Source organism: Lithobates pipiens, unplaced genomic scaffold (assembly GCF_037356315.1).
Source record: "Lithobates pipiens isolate NorthernLeopardFrog02 unplaced genomic scaffold, aLitPip1_a1.2 Scaffold_3, whole genome shotgun sequence".
NCBI classification, from domain to species: domain Eukaryota; kingdom Metazoa; phylum Chordata; class Amphibia; order Anura; family Ranidae; genus Lithobates; species Lithobates pipiens.
Window position 1 is genome coordinate 33027934 of NW_027507790.1, and position 23037 is coordinate 33050970.

The 23037-nt window shown below is 40.6% G+C and overlaps 1 protein-coding gene across 1 annotated transcript in view; it reads right to left on the reverse strand.

The window, feature by feature from the left end:
• Window positions 1–23037, reverse strand: part of SCARF2 (scavenger receptor class F member 2) — a 319293-nt gene that overhangs the window by 64990 nt on the left and 231266 nt on the right. The window contains exons 7-9 of the mRNA XM_077461426.1: window positions 22137–22240; window positions 10432–10549; window positions 4204–4325 (exon numbers count right to left, since the gene is read on the reverse strand). Coding sequence (XP_077317552.1) covers window positions 4204–4325; window positions 10432–10549; window positions 22137–22240 — 344 coding nt within the window. The remainder of the gene's footprint in view (window positions 1–4203; window positions 4326–10431; window positions 10550–22136; window positions 22241–23037) is intronic.

Consider the following 23037-nt stretch of genomic DNA (forward strand, 5'->3'; position numbering starts at 1 on the left):
GATGTACAGTGTATATACATGACAGAAATGTGGTGTTGATTTGATTTCTCTGCTGGAAGGATCATAGCCCCCTTTCAGTGGTGATGTACAGTTAGCATGCAAGTGTAGGATATTATGAGTTTTGTCTTCTTTTAGGATTTTCAGGAATGAGATGGCTGTCCATCTCCATCATTCCAGAGGATAAGAATTCAGTGAGCAGACTATTTTTCCTACGGGAGGAATGCTCTGGTCCAAAAGTGTTTCATGCAGGGACCTGTAGCTAGGGTTGTATAGTGATGACGTACAGTGTATATACGTGACAGAAATTGTATATATTTATTTTTGTATGTAATTTATTTGTACCATAGCCCTGTCCAAGTTGTTTCCCTTCCCCCATCCAACTTATTACATGGGATGCCCTTGCTCCTGGGCCCAGGAGCCATTTTTCAATTGTTTTCCTCTGCTGGGTACCAGCTGTATTCTGGTAGGGGGTGAGTGTAGCATTCTCTACCTTAAGTAGTAGTGTTTGTGTTTTTACTGCCAGTGCAGATAAATTTAGGCAATCTTAGCTATGAGCTAGGCCTGTTTGTTTTTGATCTGAGGCCAGGGAGAGGTTTAGTGTAGCAGCAGGTGACTGACATGTGCCTCAACAGGTGACATGACAGGGATCTACTGCTCCCAGTGGTCGGGAACAGTGATCTCTGTCATGTCTCAGTAAGCCCCCCCCCCCCACAGTTAAAAACACTCATAGGGAACACAGTTAACCCCCTGATTGCCATTGACATTTACACAGTAATCAGTTCCCATTTTTAGCTCTGATCACTGTATAAATGTCACTGGTCCCAAAAAAGTGTCACAAGTGTCCGAACTGTCGGCTGCAATGTCGCAGTCCCGATAAAAATCACATATCACCGCCATTACTAGTAAAAAAAAAAATAATAATAAAAATGCCATAAACCTATTCCCTATTTTGTAAATGTTATAATTTTTGCACAAACCATTCAATATATGCTTATTGCAATTTTCTTTACCAAAAATATGTAGAAGAATATACATTGATCTCAACTGAGGAACAAAAGTGTTTTTTCAAAAATAAATGTGGGATATTTACTATAGCAAAAAGTTAAAAATATTGTTTTTTTCTCAAAATTTATAACGCAAAAAATAAAAACCGCAGAGGTGAGCAAATACCACCAAAAGAATGCTCTATTTGTGGGAAATAAAGGACGTCAATTTTATTTGGGTAAAACATCGCACGACCACTAAATTGTTAGTTAAAGCATTGCCGAATCGCAAACAATGCTCTGGTCATTAACCTCCCTGGCGGTATGATTATGTCAGATTTTTGATGCTGAAAGCAGTACATTGTTTCGCATGGAAATTTGCTGTTTTATATTGTAGGCCTATAATTCTTAGGAATAACTTAAATCTGTCCAAACAAGAGTCTAGTAGACATCCCGAGTATGATAAACTTTGTAACACAAAATCATAAATTATAATATAATAACTATAAATAATTATCAAAAATAATATTAATAATAAAATGTATTCAATAATGTAAGCAACTCAAAAACACTGAAATTTGCTCAGTTGCAGAATTGTCGCTGTGTCTGATGACGACTTTCCCCACGAATCACTATCGCTCAATTATGCAAGTGTTCTAATTTACTATCGCTGTTTTCTAGCTGGTCTAAAACTGTTTTTGACTTAAAGGGACACTTTTTGGTTGCTATGGACATTCTCCAGTTTCCAGGCAAAAAGAACAGTATATATAATATAAAACTGCATGCAGGGCACTGGACAAAGCACTAAGGACAAAAGGGAGGCAAAATAATTTGATACAGTAATGTAATCTGTAAGATTACAGTGTACTGTATCCGTTCTGTTTTTTGCACTTTTTGAATTTCCTGCCAGGCTCCGTCTCCATGCGTCACAACGCTCGCAGGGAACAGAGCCCAGCATACTGTACATCGAGCAGAAAACACAGCAGGGGGACATCGCAGGATCCTGAGGACAAGGTAAGTAACTTTCCCTGGATACTGCGATGCAGCCTCGAGTGTGGCACAAGGTTACCGCTTTTGGTATGGAAAATTCACCCTGAGCCACACTTAGGAATAACGCTAAGAAGGTTAAGGGGGTAAAACCTTCCATAGCTGAAGTGGTTAAACCAGTGTTATCTATAACTAGCCTTAAAAACTCTGTCCACTATCTACTCTCTTTAGTCTTTTTTAAGTTTATACTGTTCACATACATTTTTTATGTTTCATTGATTTCATTCTATAGTATTTTTGTAATGTTAGAAAAAAAGAAATACAAACTGAATTATAAAAAGCACTCCACAATATAATTTAAATAAAGTAAATAGCTTGGCCAAAAAGATCGTTTTGGTGTCAGAATAAATAGAACAACTTGTAGGGTAAAATAAACCTATAATGACACTTGTTTTAAAATTAACTCTTTGAAGCACATATGACCAAAAGCAAAAGAAAATCTTGTTTCCCTCACCCTTCCCCCCCCCCCCCCCCCCCCCAAAAAAAAAAACATTTTTAAGACAATATCACCAAAAGAAAGCCTTATTTGTCATGATGCCTCACCTTGCATGATAATTAATAACAAAGTTATTGTTGAATTAATTGACCTATAGCTGAGTATGACTGTGTTGTACTTTTAGGATGGTCATAGGTAGTGATATTATACATTTTAAACACATTTGGAGCATGAAAAATGAAAAAAATATACAGTGAAAAAACTTTATATGAATTTATGGGATTTAGTCACTAAACTTAGCTGTGTTTAGTCATACAATCATGACTAAATTTCCTTTCCGTAATTTGAGTTCCCCTTATTTAACATACACTTAATTAGGGCTCTACTTTAGTAAATCATCCCTTATGTCAAACTTTTAAAAGATCTTGTCAGTTTGGACATTTTGCCAGATGAATTTCCTGACATCAGGCCAAACTTCCTGTGGTAAATAATGAGAAGATCGCTAAACATCCACTAATCAGTTGTATGGAACATTCATATAGGTGATTTCTACTTCGCCACGATTGTAAATTGCATGTATATTTTAATGTTGTTCCTTATCTATGTTGAAAGAGGATTAAACTATCCTTGAATGCTAACAGACAATCCAACTGCCTGCATTTTTCTGAAATAAAAGAATTCATATTGTCCAGTCAGAGTAATTTGGTCAGCAGGAAGTAATAGTGATGTATTAAAGTGGCTGCAAACCCTTACAAACCACTTTGACCTACAGGTAAGCCTAGATTAAGGCTTACCTGTAGGTCCAAGAAATATCTCCTAAACCTACATGGTTTAGGAGATATTTGCCAAAAGACAGGCACCGCTGTCTACGGCTGTTAACGGCGATATGCCGCGAGTGGCGGCTCCCGTCGAATGACAGCGCCGGAGCAGCGAGACCCACCAAGAAGATGGAGGCTCTGTACACAAGGGGACAGCGGTGACTTTGATGGCTCCTGTGTCAGGTAAGTGACACATAATGGACTACTATGTGATGCATAGTAGTCCATTATGCTTTACCTTTGCAGGGAATCAAAGAGGAAATAAACCCATCAGAGTTTACTTCCTCTTTAAGGATTGGGGCGACTGAAGAGGAAGTAGACACACTCTATTTAGAGCAGAAGATCGAAGAGGTCACATGAAACAAAGATGAATATGATGCCTAGAGCAGCTATTTTATAAAGTTTTTTCATCAAGTAATCATCAGTAATCACATAATCATATAAATTATTACTGTTTAGCTTAATGTTTTTTTTCCATTTGTATTTGTTAGTAGTAATTTTATCTAGAAAACACCTTGCTTTAGTCTCAATATTTTTGTCCTTGAAGTCCACCACAGATTATGAACTTTTAAACAGTAGATGTGCGTATTGGGTAACAGGTTAGAAACAGATTTCCTGAAGTATTGCCAACTCAGGTCTCAGTTCTTATCTTTTCAAAGCCAATTGTTTACCTCATATAATTTAGAACTACTCTACATCACCTGTAGATCTGTAGTTATAGTCTGTCTCTCTAAACCACCAATTCAGTTCTGCATACCTTGTCTTATGAATTATTGCCCATTTCTATACTAAAAAGAGAGAAATATCATGCTCTGATCGTGCAGTGAGCACTCTATTAGATACGGGTAATCTGATAGAAATGCAGCCTTCTGTAAGTTCATTGAAAAGACAGCTTGAAAGTCATAATAAATAATCTTACCCACTACTTTTGGCAGCTTTTGCCTGCGCAAGGGAATTCGAGGCAGTTTCATGCTGATTCGGCTGAAACGTCCACAGAAGCGTCGAGGGGGCTTTTTGTTTGCAACTTTCTCTCGATTTTCACTGTATAGCGATGATAAGCAAAAATGCAGAATGTTTCAAGTTTAGGAAATTCAATAAATCATGATGTATTCAATTCACATCAGTAAACTATTTATAATGAATCTACACATAAAACATAGGTTTTGTGTATAATATTTTTGTCCACAGATATATTCATGACTTTTGATATTTCACATTGTGTTTATGCTTTGAAGCTGTGCTTGAGTTTTTATTTCTGCAGCCATTTTGTATAATAGGATGGGAAACCAATGCTACGTTTCAAAGGTTTCATTATTATTACCATTTTATCTGTTATCATCTGCAAGTGAAGTTTTCCATAGGACAAATTGGTCTGTATGATAATTTTACTGCCACAAGCCATGAAATGCTAAACTTGAGACAGGTTTATTAACCTCCCTGGTGGTATGATTATTTCTGATTTTAGGTGCTGAATGCGGTACCATTATTTTGCATGGAAATTTGGCGTTTTATATTGTAGGCCTGCAATTCTTAGGAATAACTCATCCCGGGTATGATAGTAGTTTGAAACACAAAATCATAAATTATAATATAATAAATAACTATAAATAATTATAACAAATAATAATAAATATTTAATAATGTAATGAAATCAAAAACACTGAAATTTGCTCAGTTGCAGAATTGTCGCTGTCATTAGATTTAGTGTTTGATGATGAATTTCCCCAGAAATCGCTATCGCTCAATTCTGCAAGTGATTCTAATTTATTATCGCTGTTTTCTAGCTGGTCTAAAACCACTTTTGACATAAAGGGACACTTTTTGGTTGCTATGGACAATCTGCAAATTCCAGGCAGAAAAAACTGTATTTATGAAACTACATGCAGGGCACTGGGCAGACCACTAGGGACAAAGGGGGTGTATAATTTTTTTTATACAGTACTGTAATCTGTAAGATTACAGTACTGTATGTGTGCTGTGTGTTTTTACTTTTTTGAATTTGGCGCCGATCTCCGCTCCCATGCGTCCTAACGTCGCAGGGAACGGAGCTCAGCGGTACTCGGGCACTGTGTGAATCGAACGGAGGATGGCTCGCACACACTGCGGGGAGACATTGAAGGATCTAGGGAACAAGGTAAGTAACTCTCCCTGTATCCTGCAATGCAATCCCGAGTCTGGCTCTGGGTTACCGCATATGGTACTGAAATTCCACCCCGAGCCAGACTCGGGAATACCGCCAGGGGGGTTAATAAACAAGTGTCAATAACATTATACATTTTGATATTTTTCATAAGATATTGGGGTTGATTTACTAAAACTGGAGAGTGCAAAACCTGGTGCAGCTCTGCATAGAAACTCAAAGATTAATCGAACAAGCTAAAGTTAGAAGCTGATTGGCTACCATGCACTGCACAGCGGCACCAGATTTCACACTCTCTAGTTTTAGTAAATCAACCTAACTGTATAGAATTAATTTATTAAAATAAGAATATAATATATTTTAACAACATACTAAAAAGACTCCCAACCCTAGGTCCAGTAGCAAAATCCTACTACAGAGTGCTCCATAAAAACACTCTGTGGCAGCTCAAGACAGCACAATACTTCTGGGTTGTGTTTAAAGGGGAAGTGCCATGATGTCACTGATGACATCATAGGCATGTCCTGTGATTCCAGCTTCCATGTTTAGACCTCTCACCTCCATCTGTATCAACAGATAACTACAATAGTGATCAAGTGCTTCCTGAGAAAAAGATCACTATTTTAGGCTATCGGTTGCTGCAGAGGTGCATGACCAAACTGGACCAGATGATCTTCCCCGCTCTGATTCAGACCACTGTAGAGAAAAAATTTCAGATGCTCTGACTGACATTTTTTATTATTACGGTAACAATTAATGCAAATAATGTGTTCCCTTTGGAATAAGCAAGACAAAATCACCAGCACACCAGGGATCTCCAGAGCGAATCCAAAGATTTATTTAGCAATCACATTGTTACAGCAGATTGCAACTTTTCAGAGTAATGCGGGACCCTTTCATCAGGCATGTGACGTCACATGCCATTTCTATGGGAACGTATGCATTGGGAATAGTGCGTTGGAATCTCTGTTGTAGAAAGTCATATTGAAAGGGGAAAAAATTCTCTGCTTTGTCACATTGTTGTCAATCAGCAAGAACTGGGGGAGAAATTTCTTCAAGTTGCAGAATCCTAAAAATACCTTTGTCTTACAAACATGGATTGTGTACAGCAGTATTGGCAAACTTGCTAAATGTATACTTGTCCCCAGACATTTGCAGATTTGCTTTTGCTATTTATTGAAATGGTGAAACTAGATTTTTTTTTTTTTTGGAGAATTAAAGTGCAAATATAAAGTACAAAAAAAAATAATAATAATCACATTAAAAACGAAAACTATATAAGTCCAATGAGTAATCAGAAAATCATATAAAAAGTCCACAAATAATAGGTGTAAAGAAAATGAAGAATCTTCATAACTTGTAGTGAAATACACCATGTTCTGAAAGAGAATTGCGTGATATCACTTCTAGAGTAGATGGCGTGCCACAGCCAGAAGAACAATACAGATCTTTAACCAGAAAATATTGACCTCTGTGTTACAGACAGGGCAAGCTCCGTTTGTGGCACTTTTCGGGGGGGGAGCGAGTACCTGGTTTTGAAAGACACCCGCTTCCACTTCCGGGAAAGATTGCCATACAGCGATGTACGACATTTCCTCCTTCTACCCCCCGCTGCCTTCTGGGACACACAGAGGTCCCAGAAGACAGCGGGACTATTCAAAAAGCGCAATATGACTCATGCATGTGCAGTAGGATACAGGCTGTGAAACCGCGAGACTTCAATTACTGTTTCCCTTACTATAGATGCCAGTGCCTGCACCCAAACCAATTGCCAAACGGCTAGCGGTGCTGACATCACGGGATCCCTGGATGGTTAAGTGCCCCTATATTACAAGGCAGCAGGTACAGGATTTGTAGCTGCTGACGTTTAATTTTTTTTTTTACAGACTGGAACTCCTCTTTTAAGGTCTCCCTTCCACCTGTAAGCTTTGTCCACCAGGGCATATATAGGGTATCGCACCAGAATGGCTTTGATTACTATGTCCGTAGATTACATAATGCAAAATATGTTCAATGATATTTTACAGGTAGGCAGATGTAACCAGACGTGTCTCCCTTTACATCCGACTCTCTTGTATCCTTTTTTTTCCTTTGCAGTTAAATAAAACAAAAAACAGATGCAAGAGAGTTGAATGTAAAGGGAGTGCAATGGATTTCTTTATTCCCAGCTTCTTTTTTGGAGAAACTGGTGATATATCCACAGGCAGCTAAATTAGTGGAGGTCACAGTGTGAAACAAATCAACACAGTGCAGATGAAAGTATTTCCAAATCAATGGACAAATGATCTGTGATGGTTCTGCTACCTGTTTATGAGCAAAACATTTCTTTGCCTGATTTAGTTTGTATTACTGGATTAATAGCTAATACATAAAGCTGTGTATTCATTCTGTTAAGTAAAGTGTAACCTTCAGAATATTTGATTGCCTCTTTGTATTGCTGCAGACCATGTTAATACAAGGAAAAGACCCAATAAATAAGCAGCTAATAAAATTCTAGCTATGGATGGATTAGGTTCTGACCAGATACATCATGCAGACTGGGGTGGCCTGCATGGGAGCGCCTAAGGGTTCACAATACAAGGAAATCATATTATATTAGTGTTTTTTCTCCTCTATCTGTTCCCACATCAGTGAAATGACTGCTTATTACTATAAATTGTTTTTCTTTTTTCCCAAGCCAGTAACCCATGCTGGAGGCAGTACACTAAGCCAATATTAGGGCCATAATCTCTTCCGTTATAGAATCATATTATTCATCATTCATAGAAGATGATTGTAAGGAGTGGCCTTTTGCCTGTGATAGTAATCAAGCATGTTGTCATAATATTAATGCATGAGTTCCTTCACTCCATCTCTCTGAAATGTTTCATGCGCACATGAAATTGATGTTTTATCATCATATACAGAATGGATGAACAAATTTACTTAATTTAATTTGCAGCTCCAGTTAGATCAACACTCCACAGAATCTGCTCTCCTTAAACTCACAAACGATCAACTAAAAACTAAAACCACTGGACACTATTCGGAACTACTTCTCCTGGACCTCTCTGCTGCCTTTGATACAGTGGACCACCCCATCCTCCTCAAAAAGCTCCACTCCTTTGGTCTCTGTGACTGTACTCTTTGCTGGTTCTCTTCCTACCTATCCCACCACTCCTTTAGTGTCATCTACAACTCTACTTCCTCCTCTCCTCTGCCTTTCTCTGTTAGGGTCCTCCAAGGTTCTGTTCTTGGGCCTTTCTTTTTCCTAATCTACACCTCCTCCCTGGGTCAGTTGATTGCCTCCCATGGCTTTCAATATCATCTCTACGCTGACAACACCCAAATCTACCTCTCCACCCCCAACTCACTCCATCTGTCTCCTCGTGCATTGCCAACTTACTAAGAGACATATCTGGATGTCCCACCACTTCTTCAAACTCGAACCTATCCAAAATTGAGCTCATGATATTTCCTCCCCCACGTGCCATTTCTCTTCTCACAAGTCTTTGGAAGGAACTGGACCTCAGCTGGAAATTGATCCAATCAGCAGGCTGCATTCTTTTCTCCCGCATTGCTTTTTAAACTTTGTGATCACATTGTTGTGCACATCTATGAATTGATGTTTGTACTTTTTTTTTTACAATAAATCCCCCATTTTGACCTGTACCATATGGAGCCTTTCTATTTTTCAACATTTTCTTCAGTCTTCTCAGTTTTATTACAGGAGTGGATCTGGAGTTCTTTATATCTATGGACATTTGTTTTAATTATTTCACGTAAGTGGTGCATTCACGTTCTTATTAGTTCTTAATCATTGGACTGTATTTTATGTCACTCTTCACTGTATATACCATTACTATTTTAAGTATATTTTACTTTCTAAACATTTCAGTATGCTATTTGTTTGATGTTATTTAGTGCTACATGGTGTTTCCACATATCTTTTTAACTTTGTTTTAGTGTCAGCAGCTTTTTATATGATAGGTTTAGCGAAGTAATCTTCCAAACCTCTTACCCCTAAATAGGCTACCCCCCTTCAGTCCATCATGAAAGATGCTGCCAGGCTCATCCACTTTACAAACCGCTCGGCACCTGCTACTCCTCTCTGCCAATCCCTTCATTGGCTGCCACTCAACAAACAAATTATATTCAAAATACTAACAATAACTTGCAAAGCCATCCACAACCTGGCCCCCAGCTACATCACTAACCTGGTCTTAAATTACCAACCAAATCGTCCTCTTCACTCCTCCCAAGACCTCCTGCTCTCTAGCTCATTTGTCATCTCATCCCATGCTCACCTCCAGGACTTCTTCCATCCTCTGTGATGCTCTACCCCAATCTGTCTGACTATCTCATACTTTGCCTTTTTTTAGATGATCCCTGAAAACTCATGTCTTCAGAGAAGCTTATCTGGCCCCCACCTAACAACTCTACATTTATTTTCGCCATCAGCATATTCCCCACAGTTATTATCTCTTGTATCGTCTGACCCTCCCTCTTAGACTGTAAGCTATAATGAGAAGGGCTCTTCGATTCCTACTGTATTAGTGTATTGTATTTGTACCGTATACCCTCAAGGTGTAAAGAGCTGAATAAACTGTCAGCGCTATATAAATCACGTATATTAATAATAATAATAATAATAATACTATATCCATTATGAAACATTCTGATTGCCATGTATCATTCTTTTCTGCAGCCAACCTGATCTCCAAAAGATCATCCACCCACAATCAAGGCCAAGCCTGATACACACTGGTCAACACTTGTTGTGCATGAGGCCTTAATGTTTTTAAAGTTTTTCTTTATAAAATGACATAACCGATAATATTTTTACTTTGTTGCATGACATGTATTTACACCTGCTAATGTTGATGCAAGCTACAAATCCATCAAAATTATTTAATAGTGCCGTGCCAATGTGGATAATGTGATGTCATTTCACAGCAAATAATCATTCTCATAGGAAACAATAAATGTGTTGGCTCCTTGAGCAATTAATGTAAAATATAAACTTACCCAGCTGATTCTTCTTTCTTTCGGCAGACACAGCAGCAGCACAGCAATGATAGCAGAAGAATCATCAGCAAAATCACAAGGACCCCTGCGCCTATCACCCCCATTCTTTGATTGGCTTCTGAAAATAAAACATCATAACAATACCAGTTATGAACATCATAACTACTCTGCATCTGCTAAATGTTTTCATTTTTTCAGTACAATAAAGTGTTTATAAACACAACTGCTGGGATCCCATTACTCTAGTGGTTGCTACTTATGAAGACTTTTTAATAAAATATTGAGATATAGAATACAATCTCAGATATGCAGTATGTATGTACCGGTATATAAAATAAATGTATTGATATTATCAGTAACAATGTGATGAAGGCTGTAACTGATATGATATGTGCAGCATGGCACGATAATTCCTCAAGCACATATTTGGCCACTTCCAGCTAGTGGTACATCCTTGGCACCCAGTAATACAAGGTATGATTACTTCTAATGCCGCGTACACACGGGCGGACTGTATGGCCTACTTAGTCCGCCAAAACACATTTCAGCGGACAGTCCGCTCGTGTGTGGGCTTCAGCGGACTTTTTCAGCGTGCAGTACGGCGGACTAAGTATTTCGGAATGTTCGAAATACTGTCCGTCGTACTCGCATTTCGGCGGACAATCCGCCCGTGTGTATGCCAGTCCGCCGTACTTTTGAAACGAGCAGACTTTTCCCGCCCGGAGAAGAGTCTGCTCATTTCGAGCGGGTATCCAGGTAGGCGGGGCCCGCGAAGGAGACGTCGCTGGCCCAGCCACCTGGTATGGACTTAAAGGGGAACCCCAACGCCGAAAAAAACGGCGTGGGGTCCCCCCCAAGTCCACAACAGACCCTTGTCCGAGCACGCTACCCGGCCGGCCAGGAAAGGGGGGCGAGCGAGCGCCCCCCCCTCCTGAGCCGTACCAGGCCACGTGCCCTCAACATGGGGGGGTGCCTTGGGGAAGGGGGGGCCGCGTGGCCCCCCCACCCCAAAGCACCTTGTCCCCATGTTGATGAGGACAAGGGCCTCTTCCCGACAACCCTGGCCGTTGGTTGTCGGGGTCTGCGGGCGGGGGGCTTATCGGAATCCGGGAGCCCCCTTTAATAAGGGGGCCCCCGGATACCGGCCCCCCACCCTATGTGAATGAGTATGGGGTACAATGTACCCCTACCCATTCACCTGTAAAATAAAAGTACCAAAAAAAACACAACACACGAGATAAAATACTTTATTGCACAGCTCCGGGGGTCTTCCGTCTTCGGGGGTCTTCTCGCCGGACTCCTCCGCTATCTTCTTGTAGCTCTTTTGCTAGCGGGGGAGTCCGGCTTTCTTCCTCGCCGCCGGCCTCTTCTCCCGACTTCGGGGGTCTTGTCCCCCTCTTCGGTTCTTCTGCCTTGGCAGAAGAACCGAAGAGGGGGACAAGACCCCCGAAGTCGGGAGAAGAGGCCGGCGGCGAGGAAGAAAGCCGGACTCCCCCGCTAGCAAAAGAGCTACAAGAAGATAGCGGAGGAGTCCGGCGAGAAGACCCCCGAAGACGGAAGACCCCCGGAGCTGTGCAATAAAGTATTTTATCTCGTGTGTTGTGTTTTTTTTGGTACTTTTATTTTACAGGTGAATGGGTAGGGGTACATTGTACCCCATACTCATTCACATAGGGTGGGGGGCCGGTATCCGGGGGCCCCCTTATTAAAGGGGGCTCCCGGATTCCGATAAGCCCCCGCCCGCAGACCCCGACAACCAATGGCCAGGGTTGTCGGGAAGAGGCCCTTGTCCTCATCAACATGGGGACAAGGTGCTTTGGGGTGGGGGGGCCGCGAGGCCCCCCCTTCCCCAAGGCACCCTCCCATGTTGAGGGCACGCGGCCTGGTACGGCTCAGGAAGGGGGGCGCTCGCTCGCCCCCCTTTCCTGGCCGGCCAGGTAGCGTGCTCGGACAAGGGTCTGTTGTGGACTTGGGGGGGACCCCCACGCCGATTTTTTTCGGCGTTGGGGTTCCCCTTTAAGTCCATACCAGGCGGCGGGGCCAGCGACGTCTCCTTCGCGGGGCCCCGCCTACCTGGAGACGCGCTCGAAATGAGCGGACTTTACTCCGCGTGTGTGGGCGAGTCCGTTCATTTCAAAAGTAGGGCGGATAGTATGGCGGACTTAGTACGCCGTATTAGTCCGCTCAAAAAGTGGTGTGTGTGGTCAAGTCCGTTCATTCGAAAGTATGACCGACTGTCCGTCGGATTGTCTGACGGACTAAGTTGGCCAGACAGTCCGCCCGTGTGTACGCGGCTTAAGTTTTTTAGTTGGCTTGGACAGGGGTGGCTTTACAAGTAAAAAATATTGAATACTATGTATTTTAAAATATTGAAATGTACAAATAAAATATTTATTTTAAAAAAAGTTATGGCAGCTAGAAATATGCTAATCTGGGGAGGCCGAGGAAGGAAGGGTCTGTTTTCACCAGTTCATTACCATTTAAGTCTGGTATGAATTTTTAGGGGAACCTCATACCAAAATTTACAAAAAAAGGTGTTGGGTCCCCCCAAAAGTCCCTTATCCGAGCATGCAGCCCAGCAGGTCAGAAAAAAGAGGGGACGAGCTAGTGCCCCCCCCGAACCATACCAGGTCACATGTCATCAACATGGTGGTGCTTTGGGGCAGGGGGCTCCCCCACCCAAAAGCACCTTGCCCCCATATTGATAAGAACAAGAGCCTCTTCCCCTCAACCTTTGCCTGTGGTTGTGGGGGTCTGCGAGCAATATGGAAGCTTGTTTGATGAAGAGTTTTTGACAAGCCCTGTATTAAAAAATAAATACCAATGTCCCCCAATGTAGATCCATTGTCAATCATGACACCTACGGCCTACCACTGACCCGAAAAAAGAAAGAAAAAAGCTCCACTTGCTCCGAAGCCTCCTGCCGTCTGCCTACTCAGCCAGTTATTAAATAGCTAAGGGACAGGGCCAACCGGCAACATCACCGGGTGACCCCCCCTCTAATGTCACCGATCACGCGTTACGTCACAAGTCAGAGTCTAAGTCACGTGCGTTGTGACGTAACGCGTAGGATACGAGAGGCAAACTAGACACCGGAATAGACGCCCAGGTACGAGCTCGGCGCTCGTTTTTACATTGTTCAGCTTACATAAGGAAAATGTGAGTTTTTATGATTCTTTTTAAATAAAACTGCATACCCTTTTTTCAAATATACTACACCATGGTGGACCTCTTTTTATCTTTCTTTGATACATTGAGCACTTAAACGATCTGAGTGATCCAAGTAATTTAATGCCCAATGGAAAGAGAGAAAAGGAAAGGATTACCCCCCCTGGCTTTATTCCATACACAGTAGTAACGCCTAGGAAAAGATCAATCCGAAGGGATCCCTTCCCCCAAAAAACCTTGCTACATGCTGTTTACCTTACAGCAGTAAGGTAATCATTTATTACAACCACGGGTGTCAGTGACACTGAAGATCTTTTTCGTTGCACTTAAAGGCACAGTATCACTGAATGTCAGTATAGCAGCACACAGTGTTCCTGTGAAACACTTGCACATCTGCACTACTGTTGCACACTGGACCAAGAAATAACGTCCAATATTGCACTAGAGACTTTGATACACTCAGTTTGCTAAAAGTATTTTATTTATATATATATATATATATATATATATATATATATATCATTTGGGTTTCTCCTTGATGAAATAAGTCACTTTATGAACTATTCACCTTTTGCGTATGTTGCACAATTTTGAAATCACATGTAGTTACACTATTTACTTTTTTATGCAATATTGCACATGCTGGATATATGTTTTATATTTATTTTTAAATATGTTTATTGCACAATAGAAATTTTCTTATGATTAATACTTATGTCCCTTTTAACGTATATGCCAATCAATTTATGACATTATTTTATCTGCACATTTGCACTTTATTGGTGATACTGATGAATGTCTGCTAGTTATAATCAAGTTCCACCTATTAGTGCCCATCTTAGCCCATCAGTGCCCACCTATCAGTGCTCATCCGTGCCACCTATCAGTGCCACCCATAAGTATCCATCAGTGCAGCCTCAGTGCCCATCAGTTCCACCTATGAGTGCCCATCAGTGCTGCATACCAGTGCCACCTATCAGTGCCCTTCAGTGCAGCCTATCATTGGCCATCATCAGTACCCATCAGTACCACTTCATCAGTGCCACCTTATTGGTGCCACCTCACCAGTTCCTATCAGTGCCGCCTTATCAGTGCCCGTCAGTGCAGCCTCATCAGTGCCTGTCATTTAAGGAGAAAACATACTCATTTACAAAATTTTATAACAGAAAAAAGGAAAAAAGATTTTTTCTAAATTTTCAATCTTTTTTTATTTGTTGTGCAAAAAATAAAAACCCCAGCAGTGATCAAATACCACCAAAAGAAAGCTCTATTTGTGGGAACAAAATATAAAAATAAAAATAAAAATACCTACAGAGAATCGACTAATGTGTGCAGGATGCAAACATGTTGTGTAATCTTTTTGAACCCAGGTTACCATTCACAGTGTTAAAACTACATGGAATCTTATTGGACTTCGTGGGACTCAGGACGTTGTTCTAAGTTTGGGAACATGCAACTTTTAGGTTATCTAACAAGTCATCAAAAGACATTAAAAATAAGAAACCGATGGAAGTTCTTTTCTTTTCTTTGTGACGTCAAAGGAGCTAAGTAACATTTTTCTACACAAACAAAACATGGAAAAAAATGTACACTATGTATTTTATTAAGAGGCCCATAGTTTTATTTTTAGATGCAAATGCTGTTCTTGACATACATGGGAAATTGCTTATACTCAACAGAGTAATTCTTCTCTGCTGATCTTTTCATGATGTGCACTGAGCTGCTAATGTCTTTCAGTCCTTCTATCTATACTTCAAAACTTTTTGTTCACTTTCCAAGTATTCTAGACTACATACATACACAGGCTTATTTAATAAGGCAATACAAAGAACAATAATCATTAGCAAGGTGAGGACACCCAAAGCAGCCAGAAATCATCACCTTTCAGTTTTGGGCATTTAGCACAAAATAAGGTAACTTCTGTCTATTATGAAGGGCTTAACTTCATGTGCTGCTATTTGTTTTCATTAAGTAAGTTATAAGGCTGTCTTTGTAAAAAAAAATGGATCTACTTGAAGAATATGTAACCTTAACATTTCATATTCCTGATATGTGCCTGCTGCGCCATGTACTTGTATCCTGTTCTCTTTGTACTGTGCCATGTACTTGTATGAAAAAGTATCCTGTTCTCTTTGCACTGCTTCCTTTGTGTGGAGTTCCTGGTGTTCCTGCTAGTCCCTCTGTTCTCCAATTAAAAAAACTGACCATACTAGACATGAGAGCACAGCGTGGTAAGTTCTGTAGCTTTGCTGGTGTTGGAAGGTAACATGGTTTAATATCATATTTCTGGAGTTTCACTTCCTGGTTGATAAAGACAGGTGGAAGTTGTACATCAAAGCTTTGTAGAACAAAAGCTTGGCTCCTGACCAACTGGTGTGATAAAATGGAGATCTTTGATTAGCACTCTGCAAGCCAGTTTCAAAGAGAGATGATTGATGAAGTTGAGCTACAGGAGATCAAAAGTTCAACAAATACTGAAGATGACCTGGGTCCCATAGCAATGATATATGGACAAAGAGGCCAATACAGCAGGACAGACAGAAATATAATATACTGAGAAGGACTCCCCTATAACTACTTTCATTCGTTAGAATCCTACATGGGGTGGCAATGGGGTTGGGTCTGAACCATGTATGGATGAACAAACAGAAAGAAAGTCGTCCCTTTTTCGCTCTTGGCTCTTGCTTGATGATTTTCTGAACCTCATGGTTCTCTGTTACCATTTTTGAGCCCAGCTGACGAGACAATATCTAGAGGACAGCCTTGCAATAAGTATATTTGATGTTCTTTCGTTATATGCTCTATAACATTTTCCTTTAGTGTTTTCATGTTAACATTTTCCTATTTTCTTGGGAAATAAATTAGATTTTGTTTTACTAAACAGTGTGTTTTTGTTTTTATAGCTAACCTTATATAATTATGCTTATCAACAGTAACATTATTAGAGCTTTAATAGACTAGCTAACTATAGGAATAGAAAAGTTAATACATATATGCAATAAATAGAGGGAATCTGTAACCACCCTCGGTTTAATATTTATTTTAGCATTATATTTCAGCTGGGAACTCAGCCTGCTCCAATGAGCAGACTTGTCCTGACACGCCCCCTTGCACAGCCCTAAACTGGGAAGATCAGAGTGCTGATGTTTCCCCTCCCTTATCTCTTATGCATTTGAGGGAATCAGAGGGAATTTTGATCACAAAAAGGGGAAAAAATTTATTTAGAATGTTTTTTATATGTATACACTATTTTGAACTGTAGAGGTTGTTTTATAAGATGACGGTTCACATATACTTTAATATGGCCCTACATGGATTGAAATTTGGCTGGTTCAACAGGGAAAACCTGTCTTTCGATCCATGTATGGGCAGGCTGGTTTTACAGAAGTCAATCTAGCGATTGATTTCTGTACAACCAGCCTGTTGTAAAATTGTCTCTTGATAAATGTCGCCAGTTATAGCGGTTGGTTTTAATTTGTGTATTTTGACAGAGGGGAACTTTCTCTGCTGTCAGAAGCCTGTTCGTTTCCTGGATTTACACAGACACACCTCCAGCTCTGCAGCTTTCATTGGCCCTCTTATGACTCATCCCCCCTCCCTTCCTAGCAAACTTTCACAAGAAGAGAGAGAGAGAGCTATGCATGATGTCATAAGCCTTTCTGGACAAAAAAGAGGAAGTGGGCTGTATAAGCTATTTACTGGCAGAAAAAAAAAATGTTTTACTACCCAAAGTTAAAACAACAAGGGCAGAGGATTTAATAGATGGGAAGATGAGAAAATGACTGAAGTTCCTAAAGTTTGAGTTACGTAAGACCCTAAGTACAAACTCAATGGGCATTTACCAATGGGGTATAAAAATTGGCAAATGTTAAAAAATAACAATTTGCAGCTTTAGCTACACACATAGAAATATATTTGGCTGCAGGGAAAGGTGAAGTATTGCCAAGATCATTTCGAGCTTCATTTAGGATTTTCATAGTGAAATCAGTGAAATACATAGTATTCTGTAAAATCTATTTACATTTCTATATTTATTATATATACATATATATAGTATCTCACAGAAGTGAGTACACCCCTCACATTTTTGTAAATATTTTATTATATATTTTCATGTGACAACACTGAAGAAATGACACTTTGCTACAATGCAAAGTAGTGAGTGTACAGCTTGTATAACAGTGTAAATTTGCTGTTCCCTCAAAATAACTCAACATACAGCCATTAATGTCTAAACCACTGTCAAAAAAAGTGAGTACACCCCTAAGTGAAAATGTCCAAATTGGGCCCAATTAGCCATTTTCCCTCCCCGGTGTCATGTGACTCATTAGTGTTACAAGGTCTCAGGTGTGAATGGGCAGAGGGTGTGTTAAATTTGGTGTTATCGCTCTCACTCTTCATACTGGTCACTGGAAGTTCAACGTGGTACCTCATAGCAAAGAATTATCTGAGGTTTTAAAAAAAAGAATTGTTGCTCTACATAAAGAGACTATAAGAAGATTGCCAAGACCTTGAAACTGAGCTGCAGCATGGTGGCCAAGACCATACAGGGTTTAACAGGACAGGTACCAATCAGAACAGGCCTCACCATGGTTGACCAAAGAAGTTGAGTACACATGCTCAGTGTTATATCCAGAGGTTGTCTTTGGGAAATAGATGTATTAGTGCTGCCAGTATTACTGCAGAGGTTGAAGGGGTGGGGGGTCAGCCTGTCAGTGCTTAGACCATATGCTGCACACTGCATCAAACTGGTCTGCATGGCTGTATTCCCAGCAGGAAGCCTCTTCTATAGATGATGCACAAGAAAGCCCGCAAACAGTTTGCTGAAGACAAGCAGACATGGACAAGGACATGGATTACTGAAACCAGGTCCCGTGGTCTGGTGAGACCAAGATACACTTATTTGGTCTGGTGAGACCAAGATACACTTATTTGGTTCATATGGCATCAAGCGTGTGTGGCAGCAACCAGGTGAGGAGTACAAAGACAAGGGTGTCTTGCCTACAGTCAAGCATGGTGGAGGGAGTGTCATGGTCTGGGGCTTCATAAGTGCTGCCGACACTGGGGAGCTACAGTTCATTGAGGGAACGATGAATGAAAACATGTACTGTGACATATTGAAGCAGAGCATGATCCTCTCCCTTCAGAGACTGAGACATAGGGCATTATTCCAACATGATAAAGGCCCCAATCACACCTCCAAGATGACCACTGCCTTCCTAAAGAAGCTGAGGGTAAAGGTGATGGACTGGCCAAGCATGTCTCCAGACTTAAACCCTATTGAGCATCTGTGGGGCATCCTCAAACGGAAGGTGGAGAAGTGCAAAGTCTCAAACATCCGCCAGCTCTGTGATGTCATCATGAAGGAGTGGAAGAGGACTCCAGTGACAACCTGTGAAGATCTGGTTAACTCCATGCTCAAGAGGGTTAGGGCAATGCTGGAGAATAATGGTGGTCACACAAAATATTGACACTTTGGTCCCAATTTGGACACTTCTCACTTAGGGGTGTACTCACTTTTGTTGCCAGTGGTTTAGACATTAATGGCTGTATGTTGAGTTATTTTGAGGAGACAGAAAATTTACACTGTTATACAAGCTGTGCACTCACTACTTTACATTGTAGCAAAGTGTAATTTCTTCAGTGTTGTCACATGGAAAGATATAATAAAATATTTACAAAAATGTGAGGGATGTACTCACTTTTGTGAGATACTGTATATATATAGATATATATATCTATATATCTATATATATATATATATATATATATATATATATATATATATATATATATATATATATATATATCTCTATATATATATATATATCTATATATATATAGATATATATATATATATAGATAGATAGATAGATAGATAGATAGATAGATAGATAGATAGATAGATATAGATATATATATATATTTATATTATGTATAGTAAAAAAAAAAGCTTCAGAATAACCCTGGTTTGATTAAATAAATACATTTTTTGCTTTAAGTCATTTCTTTTTTTCATTGATTCATGGCTCAACACCTGGGCACCTACCCAAATCCCCATCACCTCAATGAAGATATTATATCATTATCCATCGCTATTAAAACATTAACAAGTCAATAGCAGAAAGACCTAAGTGCCCTGTGATTATATAAAATCTGCTTTCAGCATATTATATCACCAAGCAAAGCTTACCGTATATACTCGAGTATAAGCCGAGATTTTCAGCCTCTTTTTTGAGGCTGAAAGTGCCCCCCTCGGCTTATACTCGAGTCATCGCTGTCTGCCCGCTCGATCAGCGTGTCGAGCAGACAGACAGCGGCCATTCTGATTCAAAAGCCGCGCCTCCGGCTCCCCCTTCGCCTGTGATAGGCGGAACACTGAATTTCCCAGCAGCCTGTGTTCCGCCTATCACGGACTTCGTATCATCCTCGTACTACGGACGAGGATGATACGACGTCTGTGATAGGCGGAACACAGGCTGCTGGGAAATTCAGTGTTCCGCCTATCACAGGCGAAGGCGGCGGCGCAGCTTTTGAATTTTACAATGGCCGCCGACGAACGAAGAGGGCACGGGACGGAGGCAAGGCACAGGACGGCACGGCACGGGACGGGACGGGACGGGACCGGAGGCAAGGCATGGCGGCGAGGCACGGCGGCGAGGCACGGAGGCAAGGAGGCTCGGCACGGGACGGAGGCTCGGGACAAAGGCTCAGGACACAGGTAGGCTGGACACACACACACACACACACACACACACACACACACACACACACACACACACACACACACAGGGATGGATGGATGGATGGAGACACACACACACAGGGATGGATGGACGGACACACAGGGATGGACGGACACACAGGGATGGACGGACACACAGGGATGGACGGACACACACACAGGGATGGACAGGCATGTCTTACCCTCGGCTTATACACGAGTCAATAAGTTTGCCAGTTTTTTTGGGGGTAAATTGGGGGCCTCGGCTTATATTCGGGTCGGCCTATACTCGAGTATATACGGTACTAAGCTAAGAATTACGGTAAAAAGTATTTCTAAAGTCTAATAAATCAGCCTAACATTTGGCAAGGCCTACTGTTTTCCGCACTCTTACCCACTATGAGATGGTTGATTTCAGCCAGATAGTGCAAGCCAAGAAGAAGTGTGCAGGGAGGAGTAAATAAAATGCTTGTGGTGTTGTCTGTTGGACAGAGCACTTCCTCTAAGTTCTAAACACTTTACTAATGTAAAAAATCACCTTCTTTGCATATGTGGTCAATGCTTTCTAAGTGGATTGGCACACCACATATCCAGTGTAAACAAAAGCTTGTTCAGGCAAAATACTCATAAATGTGGTTAAGCCACCAAGGTATCATTCAAAAATAACTCTTATAAACAGTGTTGCCCACACAAAGTTGGCACATATGCATTCTGGGCTGGATACCACTATTGCTCTGGTCAATGTTACATACATTAGTTTAATTGTGAAAACAATTTGTTGACACTTCCCAATTTCATGAGAAATCAGAAAAGAAAAAAGTGTTATGACAACAAAGTATTATGGCACCTTTTCTCAAGATTTACCAGAATGATTTGTGCCCTGGGATAATAAACGAGTTACATATAAATTCTGTTTTCATTAATATTTTAAAAGTTAAAGCAGAGTTCCACCCAAAACTGAAACTTCCGTTCATTGTACTCCTCTGCCCTTCGGTGCCACATTTGGCACTTTTTGGGGGGGAGGGGGGACATCATATCTGTCTTTCACAGGTATGCTTTCCCAACTTCCAGGAGCCTCAGCCTTGGGTATTGACGTCATGGCTGGGGCTACCTCCTCCTTCTGTCACCGGGCCAGTAGGAGAGAGGAGCAGAGCCTCATGCATGCGCAGTAGGGTTCCCGGCGTGAAGCCGAAAGGCTACACTGCTGGGTTCCTTTACTCACAATGGAGGCGGCATGCACCCGACAGCTGATGGCAACATCAGCTGCTGTACCGACATCTATCGACTCCAGGACAGGTATGTGTGCTGCTGGCTTTTAACTTTTGCAGCTGTGGTCTGACGCGCTTTAAGGTCAAAATTACAGCTAAACATTTCCATCTAGTTCTGAATCTGTATACCAATTTCCCAACCATTCCAATACATGACATTGAATTGAGGCTATATTTCACAAGTCTTAACTGACCCTATTTTCTTGAGTGGTCAAAGTCCTTGGGATTATCCCCAAGGTGGCAATGTGAAAAAGTGAGCTTGGTTTTGTGGTTATATAACTATGCTTTTACACATTTTCTAGATATTTTTTGGGCATATGTATCTGTTTAGGAATGGTCCTTATATGCTGGTGGATATGTCAAGTTATTTGTTGCCAAGGGTCAATGAAGTACTTTGAGGAAAACAGATTATATTTCCTAACTTGTGTCGGGAAAAGACACAAGCCATGTCCATATTTATACAATTTGCATGAATAGATTTTGTTGGTAGTGCATTAGTATTTATAGAGTGTGTAGTATTAGTATTATTATTATTGTAAACTTACCCATGTGGCATGCTCCAGTGATGGGATCACACTTATTGTCATGGCAGTTACAAGACAGATCACAATTAATACCATACTGACCAGCGGGGCAAGTAAGGTTGCAGCTAAAAAGAAAGCAAACAATATTGTTTGGTCAGTGCATTGATGTCTATACCACATCCAAAAATCATGCATATAAATCAAAATGTAATAAAAAGCACAAAGCATTCTTGTATGGAAGCAAACTACCTGTGCGAAGCCTTAGATAAAAGCTATCACTGTCTGACTCCTGGCATGTAGACTGGTGCTGTGGAATTGAACTTGTTTATTCTGAATGGAATTGAATCATTCTGAGTAATGGCAAGTTTAAAATACAGACAATTGGTTTTGTGACAAATGTATTTTTAAAAATGTCTTGTTATATGCTACATGCCTAGAATTAGTTATCTAATTTAAAACCAGCTAACTCTTCAAGAGTCAGCAAAAGATAATTAAACAAGATTTCACAAAACTATTTACAATGGCAAAAAAATGAGGAAATACAGTATTAAATAGGCAGCCTAATGACTGTATTTCATCAGGTATCGCAACACTTTAAGACCACCTAATTTAGCAGAGTTCATTTATCTAATGCCTGTAAAAGGAGAATTGTATTCTTTCCCTAACCCTTTAAATTGAATTTGTAATTTCTATATTAAGGGCTGGTAAATATATATACCAAGCGAGAGCCCAAATGGTTGCCCTTGGTAAAACAGACCTTTTCTTTACAACCAATTCTAACATACACTATATTGTCAAAAGTATTGACGCACATGAACTTTAACAGCATCCCAGTCTTAGTCTGTAGGGTTCAATATAGAGTTGGCCCATCCCTTGCAGCTATACTAGCTTCAACTCTTCTGGGAAGGCTGTCCACAAGGTG